This window comes from Dipodomys merriami, unplaced genomic scaffold, assembly GCF_024711535.1.
Source record: "Dipodomys merriami isolate MVZ:Mamm:240054 unplaced genomic scaffold, mDipMer1.0.p SCAF_4, whole genome shotgun sequence".
NCBI lineage: Eukaryota > Metazoa > Chordata > Mammalia > Rodentia > Heteromyidae > Dipodomys > Dipodomys merriami.
In genome coordinates this window covers 81,454,582-81,469,118 of record NW_027205603.1, presented here as the reverse complement: position 1 = coordinate 81,469,118, position 14,537 = coordinate 81,454,582, and the positions used below count along the sequence as shown (strand labels likewise).

The 14,537-nt window shown below is 39.2% G+C and overlaps 1 protein-coding gene across 1 annotated transcript in view; it reads left to right on the top strand.

Moving 5' to 3' along the window:
- Positions 1–7,065: 7,065 nt before the first annotated feature.
- Anxa13 (annexin A13) overlaps positions 7,066–14,537 on the top strand; it is a 48,395-nt gene continuing 40,923 nt past the window's right edge. Inside the window, exon 1 of the mRNA XM_069991363.1 lies at positions 7,066–7,138. Coding sequence (XP_069847464.1) covers positions 7,124–7,138 — 15 coding nt within the window. The 5' untranslated portion in view covers positions 7,066–7,123. The remainder of the gene's footprint in view (positions 7,139–14,537) is intronic.

The window sequence follows — 14,537 nt, the reverse complement described above, 5'->3', positions numbered from 1 at the left end:
TCTTTCTAATGGCTGCATAATATTCCATTGCATATAGATACCAAAATTTTTGGGTCCATTCATCTGTAGTGGGGCATCTGGGTTGTTTCCATATGCTGGCTATTGTGAACAGTCCCGCAATAAACATGGAGGTGTGTGTGTCCTTGTATACTGGTTCCTGTTCGGGATAGATGCCTAGGAGTGGTATGGCTTGGTCATAAGGGAGGCCAATATTTAGCTTTCTGAGGACCCTCCAGACTGCTTTCCAAAGTGGTTGTATAAGTGTACATTCCCACCAGCAGTGTAATAGGGCTCCTCTTCCTCCACATCCCCTCCAGCAAGTTAATACATTTGTATATACTTGCATATCCCCCAATATATTTACTTATGAGTTTGTAAACCAAAAATAGCTTCCACATATTAGGGAAAACATACATCTTAGATCTCTCAGGGACTAACTTACTTAACAATATTTTCTAAGTCTTTTCATTTCATTACAAATGGTACAATATCATCCTTTTGAATGGGTGTGTAAAATTTCATTGTGTATATAACACCATAGTTTCTTGATGAATTCAGCCACTGAGGGGCATCTGGGATGATTCCATACCATGCTATAGTGGTTAGTGCTACAATGAATATGGTTGTGCTGGTGGCTTTACTGTATACTGGTTTTGCATTTCTCTTCTTGTTTTCCCTCATTCCTTGGAGCATGTCCTCTCCTTCTTCTTTCTTTTCTTTCTTTCTTTACTTTTTTTTATTGGTTGGTCATGGGGCTTGAACTCTGGGCCTGGGCACTATCCCTCAGCTCTTCAGCTCAAGGCTAGCACTCTACCACTTGAGCCACAGCGCCACTTCTGGTTTTCTGGAGGTTTATTGGAGATAAGAGTCTCACAGACTTTCCAGCCCAGGCTTGTCTTTGAATCCTCAGATCTCAGCCTCCTCAGTAGATAGGATTACAGGTGTGAGCCACCAGCACCGGGCTTCTCCTTCTTTCTCAGACAGTTATTTCCTCTCTGACCTCTGAGTCTCCAGCCATCACATCCTCTTAGAAATTGCCTAAGGTCACAGAAATGCCCCTTTGGTCCCTAAGGTGGCTGCTGGTAGCTATCTCAGACACTTCCCTAAGAACCCAAGTGAGGAAAGAGACAGAGGGAATGACATCAGAGTTCTATCTCAGCCCAATACAAATCTAAACAATCAAGAGGTATTCACAGTCGTGATGATCCACAAAATTAAAAAGCCACACACACTTCCTATTGAGCCTCTTAGCTTTCTATCTTTTACCTCCCTGAAGCCATAAACATGTAGTGAGGCATTTCCTGTGCTCAACAACTCAACCCCCTTCAAAAGAACTTATCTCTGAGGTGAGTTGCCGTGGCAGTTACTCAACTCCTCCTGACCTTTGAGCTTCCCCACCCAAGGGCAGGAGAGAGAGGGGAGGAGATATCACTGGTCTGGGGTTCCCGGAGGGGTCAGTGACAGTGATTCCAGAGCCCGCTGGAAGTGGAGCAGTGAGGACTAGGCCCTGAGAAGTCTAGGGCCTGCCAAAAGGAGGGAGTGGATTATATATAAGGCAAAAATTAGACACAAAGGAAAAAATATTAATGTAAAATAAAATAATAACAAATGGCAAAAGCATTGGTGGTTAACTTCTACCTTCAGATCGTCTCCCCATTCCATTCCACTGTGAATTTCTGGTGCTTTGTCTTGTTTTCCTGAATCTCCAACACACAGCATACTTCCTGGCATCTGTCAGGCTTCTTTGGCCATCTTTTATTTTCTACAGTTCACAAATTTCTTCTTATTTTGAGCCTGAGCACAAGATAATAACATTCAACCAATCTGGAAAACTCTCCTTTAATGAAAACTCCTTCTCATCTTTTAATTCGTAGTTTAAATATAAGGTCCCCAGATGGGTATGGTGGTATATAGGTATAATCCCAACACTCTAGAGGCTTAGGCAGAATTGTGAGTTTGAGGCCAGCCCAGCTTGTGCTATAAAGTACGATCCTGCTTCAAAAAAAAAAAAAAAAAAGTAAAATAGCCGGGTACCAATGGCTCACGCCTATAATCCTAGCTACTCAGGAGGCTGAGATCTGAGGATCTCAGTTGAAACCAGCCCAGGCAGGAAAGTCTGTGAGACTCTTATCTCCAATTAACCACCAGAAAACCAGAAGTGGAGCTGTGGCTCATGTGGTAGAGGGCTTGCCTTGAGTTGAAGAGCTGAGGAGCTGAGGAATAACACCTAGGCCCAGAGTTCAAGCCCCACGACCAACAAAAAAGAAAAAAAAAAGTAAAATAGATCTATGTTAGCTTTTGAAAAGTCCTGTTGAAAGTTTTTTATTTTTTGTCATGGGGCCTGAACTCTGGGCCTGGGTGCTGTCCCTCAGCTCTTCAGCTCAAGGCTAGCGCTCTAGCACTTAAACCACAGTGCCACTTCTGGCTTTTTCTGCTTATGTGGTACTGAGGAATCACACCCAGGGCCTCCCACATGAAAGGCAAGCCACCTTCCCAGCCTGTCCTGTTAAAATTTAAGGGATCTCTGTCTTGGTCTCTCTCTCTTTCTCTGTGTCTGTCTCTCAAACACACACATGCATTATAACATCCGGTTAATCTTCCTTGGAGCAAATGTAATCATTTGTAGTTATTTATTTGATTGTTTCTTGTACATACGCTTTTTTTTGTTAGTCCTGATGCTTGAACTCCTGGCCTCGGCACTGTCACTGAGCTCTTTTGCTCAAAGCTAGTGCTCTATCACTTTGAGCCACAGCACCACTTCCATTTTTCGGTGATTAATTGGAGAAAAAGTCTCTTGTACTTTCCTGCCTGGGATGACTTTGAACCACAATCTTCAGATCTCAGCCTCCTCAGTAGCTAGGATTATAGGCAGGAGCCATCAGCACCTGGCCTTTTTTGTTTGTTTGTTAATTTGCTTATTTTTATTAGCTATTTCACTTATACAGAAATACATCTTCATGCATATTTAAACTATTATTCTAATCAATCTCCCTTCCCTATTAATAATATTCCCTGCTACCCTCTCCCCCAAATAGCATCCTCAACAGGTTTTATTTTATTTTTTTTATTTTTTTGTGAGAATACCATACAGAGGAGTTACAATTACATGGGCAAGACAGGTTTTCTTTTTTGTTTTCATAGCTGCAAATAATCTAATTCAACTGTAGTCAACCTTCTTTACCCTCCCTGACAGTTCAACCCTCTCCTGCTAGTCCTATGTATAAGTTTAACTATAAATTCTAACCAAAAAAATTCGGATTAATCTTTACTATAGTAATCTGAGCAATTGGTATATCCAAGGATTTCAACAGACAAAACTTAAAAGAATAAAAAAAAAACAACAGGGCTGGGAATATGGCTCAGTGGTAGAGTGCTTGCCTAGCATGCATGAAGCCCTGGGTTTGATTCCCCAGTACCATATACACAGAAAAAACTGGAAGTGGCACTGTGGCTCAAGTGGGAGAATGCTAGCCTTGAGCAAAAAGAAACTTAGAGACATCACTCAGGTCTTGAGTTTATAAGCCCCAGAACTTGCAAAACAAAACAAAAAAAACAAGGGGCTGGGAAGGTGGCTCAGTGGGAGAGCGCTTGCCTTGCATGCCTGAGGCCCTGGGTTCGATTCCTTAGCACCACATATGCAAAAGAAAAAAGCCAGAAGTGGCACTGTGGCTCAAGTGGTAGAGCACTAGCCTTGAGCTGAAGAGCTGAGGGACAGCATCCAGGCCTAGAGTTCAGGCCCCACGACCGGACCCAAAAACAAAAACAAAAAAAAAGAACAAAAGAATAAGTAAAATCAAGACTAAATCTATATTGAATTTTAATTCCATATTTGAAGGTAATTTAGCATAAAATAGAGATGACATCTTGAATCAATAGAGGAGAAATGACCATGAATTAGGTAGTAACTATTGAAGATCAATTAACAAAAGCTAAGTCAAATTCTTTTCTTCTTGAATGTGTATCAAAAATCAGTTCCAAATGATTCAAAGATATAAGCCTTAAAGAATTAAAATGTACAAGATTGAGTCATCTTGATACAAAAAATATTTTTCTAAGCAAGTGAAAGAAAATACTGATGTGTTTGAATACATAAAAGCTAACACCCTCTCTCCACACATATACACATACTCAAGACATAAACAGAGACAAAAGGCGAACAAAACAACGGAGGGAAAATCATTGTTACACTTGAAAAGGGCCTATTGACTTAAAGGTTTTTACTTACTTTTTTGGGGGAGGGGGGGTCCAGTCGTGGGGCCTGAACTCTGGGCCTGGGCACAGCCCCTCAGCTCATCAGCTCAAGGGTAGCGCTCTACCACTTGAGCCACAACACTACTTCCGGCTTTTTTCTTTTTGCTTATGTGGTGCTGAGGAATTGAACCCAGAGCCACGGGCATGCAAGGCAAACGCTCTACCACTGGGCCACCTTCCCAGCCCCTGACTTAAAGGTTTTTACAAATAAAAATTAACTAGTAATTCAAATTAACAAGAACTCAGGGCATTATTGAAAAGAGAGAAAGAGAGAGTATGGAACATTCTTGGAATCCAGACATTTAGAAAGTTGAGGCATGAAGATCATAAATTCAAGGCCAACCTGGGTTATGTAGTAAGGCTCTACTTCAAAAAACAAAAACAAGCAGAAAAGGAAACACTAAGGTCTTGAACAAGAAAACAGTTTATGAAAGTGGCTTCTAAGAAATGAAATATAGGATGGGAAGGGGAAACACAGGAAGAGGCAACAAAGCTGGATAAGAAATGTACTCATTACCTTGCCCGTGTAATTGTAATTCCTCTGTATAGCATTTTCACAATAAAAAAGAATGTAAAAAAAAAAGAAATGAAATATATTAAGGCTATTAACTAAGAGGGATGGAAATTACAACGTGAAATGATCACCTTTCTTCTTTGAAATTCACAGAACATTTTAATAATGATGTGTGGAAAAGGAGTACTAGCATGTGATTGTAGGAGCTGTGAATTATTTTCTTTTGAAAGTAAATGCCATGGATCAGTTCATGTTCAAGAATGATGAGAATGGATCAAGATACAATGGAATTTTGTTTATCTATCAGAAAAAATCAAATTACATTATTTATAGAGAAATGGATGGGCCTGGAAAAAAATCATATTGAGTAAAGTTAGACATGCTCAGAGAGGAAAAAGTGCCCATGTTTTCTCTAGTATGTGGAAGTTAGATCTAAAAATCTAAACATATATGTAAACTCATACAAGGCAACATCCCTATATACATGATCCAACTGACTAAAGTATGATACAGGCAAGAGTGAGATTCATGGTTATAACTCATTTGAGCAGTTAACAAGCAGTTTAATAAAATAAATACCAGAAAACTAGAACATGTCTTGACTGGGGAAAAGGTGGGGAGCTAAAAGAAAGATGGCAAAAAATGGATAGAGGAATTGGGTGAATACTGTCATAATACTCAATGTACATACATGAAAATGGAAACGAGGAGATGGGTGAGGACAGGAGAAGGGAAAGGTAACACTGATCAAGATGATTCGTACATATAAATAGACATGTTTAATCGAACCCTTCTTGTACAACTAGTTTCAGGTAATAAAATAAAATAGAAAGTATGTTCCATCTGGGTACCAGTCAGTGGTTCACACCTGCAATTCTAACTACTCAGGAGCCTGAGATCTGAGGATCATGGTTTGAAGCCAGCCCAGGCAGCAAAGTGCATGAGACTCTTATGTCTAATTGACCACGAAAACTCCAAGGTGGAGCTGTAGTTCAAGTGGTAGAGTGCTAATCTTGAGCACAAAAGCTCTGGGACAGTGCCCAGGCTCTGAGTTCAAGCCCCAGGACTGGCACAAAAAAAAATTGGTCTAGTGGTTCACATTTTTGTGTCTCCGTATTTATTCCGTTGTGGATGATAACCTGGAAATATCTATTGGCATTTCAAGTATTCTTTGGTCAGCAATTCCACTTCAAAATTTTACTCAGTTTACACAAGTAAACATGTATAGAAAATATTCAAGCAAAGGACCAAAAGCAACCTAAACAAATAGTAATGGTGGACTAATTAAATAAGTCTTGGTTTACTCTCATAATGATCACTATGCTTATGCTGGAAAGAAATGTGCCAATATCAGATATCTCTTTAGTATAGGAAACATGCAAGGCATGGAACCATGCATTGTAAAAAAATTAATTAATTAATATGAAAAATCTTGTTGAGAAGAAAAAGACCAAGACAGATAGATAGATAGATGAGTCTGGGAGGTCAGTAGCCTTACTTTTCATAGTATCTTTTTTCATTATTAGAAAAAAATTACCATGTAAACATAGCATCATTGGAATTTATAAAATATAAGGCTCTGCATTTTATCTTCACCCATTGCAAAAACAAGCCAAAACAAAACAGAATCCAACTAGTGAAAGTGATGGTCTAGAGCAACTCAATGAAGCTATGACATTTTCTGTGTAGCCAGGAACACAGGCTTACACCCAAGACCCCCATCTCAAAAAGCAGGGTTTAGTAGAGTGTCCCTCTTATTCCTCTTTCAGGGATGCCTCTGTCATCTTACTTACAAGGAAAGCATAAACAGGAGGATCAAAATCCAGATCACCTGAGCAAAAGGAAAAGTAACAAAACAAAAAGGTCTAGAGGTATGGTTCAAAAGGTAAAGCACCTGCCTAGCAATTACAAGGGCTTGAGTTCAAACCCTACTTCTTTAACAAAATTCTCCATAACAACAATAGGAATATTCAGTAAGATAGTTTAAATTTTTCAGCCTATTTAGTTAATACTTTCATGAGTAAGAGAAAACCTTAAACACGTACAATATGGAAAAATAAATCAATGATCTAGAAAGGAGGCCGGGACAGCCTTTTGGTTGTGAAAAGTTGTTTAACCTAAAGAGCTTCAACTTTATTAGTATTTTGTTTTAAAAAGATGTCTTTCCAAGGCAGTTTAAACACCTTCATCTTATTCATAAAGCTCACCTTTATCTGTCCATCCCAAACAACGTATAGAAATCCAATTCCAAAAGTTACTTATTAAACACAAGAGCTATTAAGCTCTCGGAAAGGCATTATAAACTTGTTCAGCTGGAAGACTGATCTCTCTTAATAAAACACAGAACAGAACACCAACATGGGCAGCCATCATGTGAGTATTCATTGCCTTTGGGAACGAGTTTTAATTTTGCTTAGTCTAGAGGGGAATTTAAACTATGAAATTATGATTGATAGTGCCATAATTTATCCCTTTGATTACTGTTTATTGCTGTGTTTAGCAACAGTATGCCAGTTGTTAACTACATCTGAGATACATTTCTTCCAGTTAGCTAAAAGTTTCATAGGAAAGGCTCAGGAGAAGTATTTGAAACAGTAAACTGCAGAAAACAGCAAACGGTTAACCTATACTTGTGAACTGTATAACTAAAGCTGTTAGGTTGTGTCAACATTGTATATAACAGAGTTTCTATCAAAGGCAGATTCAAGTGAGAAAACTGCACTCAGATTTAAAAAAATACCCCTATCAGGCCATGTAATTTGCATTGAAGGGTGAAAATATCCCACTATTGTTTCTAAATAATATCAAACATCTAAATATTTGAAAATATCTATAGAATATTTGAATTTTATTGAATATTTCATTGTTGAATATTTTATTGTTCATTAAAAATGTCTCAATTTGTGAATAGCCCATGTATAAATTTGTAATCTCAAAGAACTGACTAAATCATTATTTGGAACCAACTATGTACAAAAGACTTAACAGGTGAATCTTGACTTTTTTACACTGAACTATGTATATCCAAGCTATTCCAATAAAAATTTTAAGGACTTAGGGCTGGGAAGGTGGCCCAGTGATGTAATGCTTGCCTCGCATGCATGAGGCCCTGGTTTTGATTCCTCAGCACCACATAAGAAGAAAAAAGCCAAAGTGGTGCTGTAGCTCAAGTGGTAGAGCGCTAGTCTTGAGCTGAAGAGCTGAGAGACAGCGTCCAGGCCCAGAGTTCAGCCCCCATGACTGACAAAAATAAAATAAATGAATTTTAATGCCTTTAAACCAACTATAGCTTTTCACAGCAAAATGATATGTTCTATGTCTACTAAAAAGAAAAAGAATGAAACTACCTATGAACTATAATTTTGCTTAAAAGGCGGTTCCTCTGCTACACAGGAAAACCACACTGAGCTGCTTACAAACTTACAAATATTTTCTTCATGAGGTATTATTTTTGAAATCATTCTTTTATACATAGCATTTCTTTTTTATCTTTTTTTTCTTTTTTGCCAATTCTGGGGCTTGAACTCAGGGTCTGGGCACTGTCCCTGCGAGTCTTTTGTTCAAGACTAGTGCTCTACAACTTGAGCCACAGTCTCACTTCTGGCTTTTTTTTCCCCCTAGTAGTTTATTGGAGATAAGAGTCTCACAGTCTTTCCTGCCCTGAGCCAACTTCAAACCATGATCCTCAGATCTCAGCCTCTCAGTATCTAGGATTACAGGCATGAGTCATCAGTGTCCAGAGTACACAGCATTACTAGAGCAGCCAAAAAGATGAGCTAGCTATTCAGGATGTCTTCTCCAAAACAGCTCTACTTTTATTTTTTATTTTTTTATTAAAAAAATATTTTTTGGGTCCAGTGGTGGGCCTGAACTCTGGGCCTGGGTGCTGTCCCTCAGCTCTTCAGCTCAAGGCTAGCGGTCTACCACTTGAGCCACAGCACCACTTCTGGCTTTTTTTCCTGCTTATGTGGTGCTGAGGAATTGAATCCAGTGCCTCATGCATTCAAGGCAAGCACTCTATCACTGAGCCACCTTCCCAGCCCCAGCTCTACTTTTGAAATACTTGTAATCAATACAGATCTCTCAGGAGTGAGCGCTGATTGACCAATGTATTGCATTTTCTATCTGGGCTGGCCTTGAACTGTGATTCTCAGATCTCAGCCTCCTGAGTTGCTAGGATTACAGATGTGATTCACTACCACTGGTGAATGAATGAAGTGTTTGATGTAATAGGCCATTGAACATGTACATGAGGAATGAAAACACTGGAATAAAGTAAATGTCTTACAAAATACTTTCCCAGCAATGTCTTAATATAAAATTTATTACGTTGTTAATTTCATTTCATTGAGGGCCTAGCACATGACTCATATTTATAATATCAGCTACTCAGGAAGTGGAGATTGGGAAGGTTGTAGCTTGAGACAGCCTGGGCAAAAAAATTAGTGCTATTCCATCTCCACATATAAGAAACCAGGTGTGGTGGTGCAAATCGTACTTGTAGCCATACAGGAGGTGGAGACAGGAGGATTGTGGTCTAAAGTCAGTTCTAAACAAAAGCATGAAACACTATATAAAAACAAAGAAAAATGGCTTTGTCCGTGGCTCAAGTGGGAGAGCATCTCCTAGCAAGCTCAAGACCCTGAGTTCAAATCCCAGTACCAACAAAAAAAAAGCTACTTGAACATGCCAAACTAAAACTACAATGTTACTTTAAAATTTTTATTTTCTTTGTTGTTATTGTAAAAGTGACATACAGAGGGTTACAATTACTTACATCAGATAAAGAATACATTTCTTTTTGAGCCATGTCACCCCTTCCTTCATTCTCTGACAGTTTTTCCCTCCCATCCCCACCCACAAGTTGTGTAGTTCATTTTCAATACAGTGTCTAGTGAGTGTCACTGTTGCATTTGTTCACCCTTTGCTCACCCATTTGCTCACTTCTGTGCCACTTCTTCCTTTCCCAAAGACAGATAAATTAACAAATAAGACGAAAAGAAAATGAAAACAACAACAAATAAATCACTTCTTATTTCCATTTCCTGGCGTTCATTCCCATAAGTATTATAGAATGCTACTTTTGAAGCCACTGCAGAACAAAACAAATGTATAAATTAAATATAAGTAAGATGAAAGTCAATGATAATCAAATGCATTTTACTAGCTTCTTATCATGTGTAATATTATCTCTGTGAATGGGTTTTTATTATACTATTTGAGTTTTAACAAGTCTAAAATAGGATGTGGTATGGCCTTTCAATCCTATAAGGTTTGCCTATTTGACCTACTGAGACATTTTTATATATTATACTACCTGTAATGTTCTCTTGGTTCAAACACATGGTTTTCATATGAACTCTCCCTCTGTTCTTTATTCTTTTGCTGCAGCAATAGTGAGATGAAATTTGGCATCTATACAATTATAAATAGAGATATAAAAGCAGGAATAGGAATTGTGAGCTAGCTCTTGGTCATCATTGATGAGCCAGTGTGCTTTATATCAATTTTTAACTTAATATCAGCATTAAGTACCAAGAAATGGAGTTTAAATTCCTAAGGATATATCCATAGACTAAAGTCCATAGATAACTATTTGATAATTACTATTGTAAAGCTATTAGACAATTGCCCAGAAATACATTTCCCAGGGTATTATGATCTAGAATTCTAAGCAATTCTGAAAACGAATCTTGTGCTTGATGCTTTCTTTTTTTCTTGTTTGTGATCATTGATCATTTTTTTGAACTGAAGATCTAGTGTTTGTGGCAGTGGCTGATACCTGTAATCCCATCTGTGAATCTACTTAGAACTGCAGTAACTAAGATATTGGATTATTATCCGTTGCTAAATCACACAACCTTCAAAGAGTGTGTTTAGTCTATAGGGATGCCCAGTGAAGATCTCAGAAAAATATGTTCTTTGGAAAAATATGCTTAGGTTTAGCTAAATGAATCTTTACTTCTATTTTGGTGTGTGGGTTGTTTTCACAAGAATTAGTGTCTGGAGAGAAATGGAGAATTAGTTTATGTTATGATGGCTAGACAATGGGGAGGAAGCAAGACATAGGTGAGCCATTAAAACCATGGAAATAATCACAAACTCAAAAGAATTAATGAGTCAGGCATAGTGACTCACACCTGTAATCCTAGCTACTCAGGAGGTTCAGATCAGGAGGATCACAGTTCAAGGTCAGTCTAGGCCCAAAATTCACAACACCCAATCCCTACCAATAGCGGACATGGTGGCACATGCCTATTATCCCAGCTATCGCAAGAAGCACAAATAAGAGGATAAATATCCTTGTCAGCAGGGAAAAAGTGAGACCCTCTCTCAAAATTACAAGCTAAAATGGCTGGAGGTGTGTGCAAGTGCCAACCTAGCAAATATAAAGCCATGCGTTCAAAGTCAGATACCAAAAATAAGGAGGGACAAAAAGGAACTAATCATTTCTGGGAAATTATTTGCAAGCTGAAACAGAGGCTCTTGAAAGGACTACAGCTTTGCTATTCAACATGTGTTCCTTGGACTAGGAGAAGTAACCACATTGCAAGGACATTTGTTTGTCAGAAATGCAGTATCTCAGACACACTCAGACCTCTGAATCCCGTCAGCATTTAACAAAGAGCCTTGAGTCTCCTGCACAGCAAAGCCTTGAAAGCATGGGTCTGGGGAACAAGTTCTCCAACTTGCCTCACCTTGGACTTGCCTGGGGTATGCTGACAGCTACTGAGGTCTGAGTTCCACCCCTAACGGGTCTGAGTTAATTGGTTTAGTATCCTGAGCAGCACGATTTGTAGGGTCTCCCTAGGTGATTCTTTGAGGAACACCCAAATGGAGCATACCACTAATCTCATAGACCAGCTCTGCTGACCATGGCTGAGAAGAATGGATGCTACTGTAAGTATCCATAAATGAAAATCAATTTGTAAAGGCTACAACATATGGCCAGCGATCAGCCATAGTGTTGGTGAGCATGCCAATTGCTTGTGCTAATATTTAGTCAACATAAATATCGTCTAAACTGGAAAAACAGTTTGGGACTTGTGGCAAGTAAACACAAGGTAAGTTTACATAAAGGTGAACTAGAGCACCTGGAAGCTATGTGACAGGTGGGGACAAGGTCCAGATTCTTGAGAAAAGAAGAGAGGCTCTGGAGGCAGATAAATGTGTGGTGGGGAGTCTGGGGGGAAAGGCAAGGATGACATTAATGAAGTTACCTTGTGGCCTGGCACTGGTGGCTCACGCCTGTAATCCTAACTATTCAGGAGGCTGAGATCTGAGGATCATGGTTCAAAGGCAGCCCAGGCAGGAAAGTCCGTGAGACTCTTATCTCCAATAAACCACTAGAAAACCAGAAGTGGCGCTGTGGCTCAAGTGGTAGAATGCTCGCCTTGAACTGAAGAGCTGAGGGACAGTGCCCAGGCCCAGAGTTCAAGCCTCAGGACTGACACCCCCCACACACAGAAAAAAGTTATATTGTGATTCCCAAACTCAAAAGAACCACAACAAACCCCAAGCAAAACCAGACTAGACCGTGCAATCACACCTTCCATAGCAGGAAATCAAGTTTGGTGGGTATGAGCGGTGAGGAATGAATGGCATGTTGCTTGTGTACCGGGTACATGGCAATGCCTTCCAGCAATGGAAGACAAAACAGAGGAACATGAAATGGGAGAGTGTTGGGATCCTCTAAGTCGAGATGTCAGTGGAATACTTGCGTGGAAGACCCAGCAAGTGACTCCATCTTGAAACTTAAGAGAGAAGTTTGAGCTAGAGGCAATTCAGAAGCATGAACTTTATGTTGTTCTTCTGAAAAATTAGTAGGTTTTGATGACAAGGACTTCGAATGAATTTCAAAACAAAGAACATTTCATTATCAGCCCTAACAGGAAATTTGAAAGCACTTTAGTGACATCTTTAAGGACCCAAACTATGTCTCATCTGTGGCCCATGTCCCCGCTCGCGGGCACATATATCAGTCACCTATCATTAAGAAAAAAAATCCTTCTGGAAAACTCCAGGCAAATCTCCCTTTCTACATCCCTGACCAGAACTGGTCCAAAGATCAACCCTAGACTGGCAAAGGGAAAGAAGATAGAGAGTTATAATTTATCTCTAGGACTGAGACTATTATCTTGTTCCCTCCTCTTCCTGGCTCTCTCCTCCTCTTTCTCTACTTCCTACTTCTCCTTCATCCTTCCTTCCTTCTCTCCCACCTTCTTTCTGTGTTGACTTCATTCTCTCCCATTGAAAATGAGCTTTATCTTTGCAATGGCACAGAAGGCAAAAGCACTTGGTTAAAGGGAGTTGGTTAAAGTTTAGGCACTGCACATACTATCCATTCCCCACTTAGCGACCCAAGAAAACATAGATGTCTCAGTGTCATGGAGCCCCTTATAGATACTGAAACCTGCACATGGTTGACTTCCTTATAGAAGATGTTGTTATATTTGCACATAACATGAATATTCTGTCATGTTGCATAAATCATTTCTAGATTGCTTATTATACATAATCTAAATAGTTGTAGTACTGTTTCAGAAATAATGACAAGGCAAATATCTGTGAAAATTTGAGAAATACTTTTGTGCTTTGTGTTTGGTTGAACCTGCAGAAACAGAGCTCAGAAATGTGAAGGACAAACTTATCTTCCTTCTCTCAGTATCTATAGATTAAAAAGTCTGGGAGGATTCTAGTTGGTGTGGGTCATGTACCTAATCCTTGGATGATCTCTGTGATCGAGGGTGACCTTACCTGTTCTTGGGAGTGGGGATTTTTGCCTAAGCATTAGTGATACCTTGTAACTATTCTTTTTATTGACATTACCAGTAGTGCCATGACTAATACTAAATTTTTTTTGGTTACTGAGAGAGAATAAAGACCAGATTAGAGAAGAAAGAAGTAAAATGATTCATCTTTCAGGTGATGGGGGCTTGGATGATTATAGATTAAATAAGAAGGAAGTAGAACAATTCATCTTTCAGGTGATAGGGGCTTAGATGGTTAGAGTGGGCATTAAAAGGAAGAGTGAAATGTTAAGAATGAATTTATAAAGAAAAGAATTAAATAGGTTTAGAGCCAAGAGGTTTAAGCCAATGCTTAAACACTCTAGGAGAAAGAATGACATTCATTGTTTTGATACTGATTGAGACAGGAATTTGCTCAAAGGAATTTAGCTATTTTACCTTTTTTCCTTCACAGCAAATCAGAACTTGTTTGCACACTGTTGGTTAGATACCAGAATATCCCTCCTTGGTCCCAATAGGTTTTCTTTTCAATCTGCCCATTTACCTTAGACCCTCAAGGATTAAGAGTCTCAATTTTGGGTTCTGGTTGAATTGGCCAAAAAAAAAAAAAAAGAACAAACAGCCCTTGGCAATGTAAGAAGGAAATGGATGATTCTTTTCTAATGAGAAATGTGCTTCATTTTTCATAACCCCTAATAGCATGGCTGAAAAACAGCCATCATATCCCGACAAACACCTTACCCTCCAAGCTCACTTTTGTCAATGCAATACAGCAGTAATCGGATATCTGGAAGTTTAATGCTCTTTAGAGGCCTCTAACTCCCAGAACAAGCCATGGACAACCTCAAAGCAGGCATTCCTCTTTCCTCAGACACGAATGTTGTTTCCAGGTAACGGATGTTATTCTGCCCCTAGCAGTAACTCCTAAGTTCTCAAGTTCAACAGAGCACTAAAGGGTCCTCAAATGAATCAACAGAGAGCTGTCAACAGAGCTATGACGTGAGCGGTGTAGCTCACAGCCA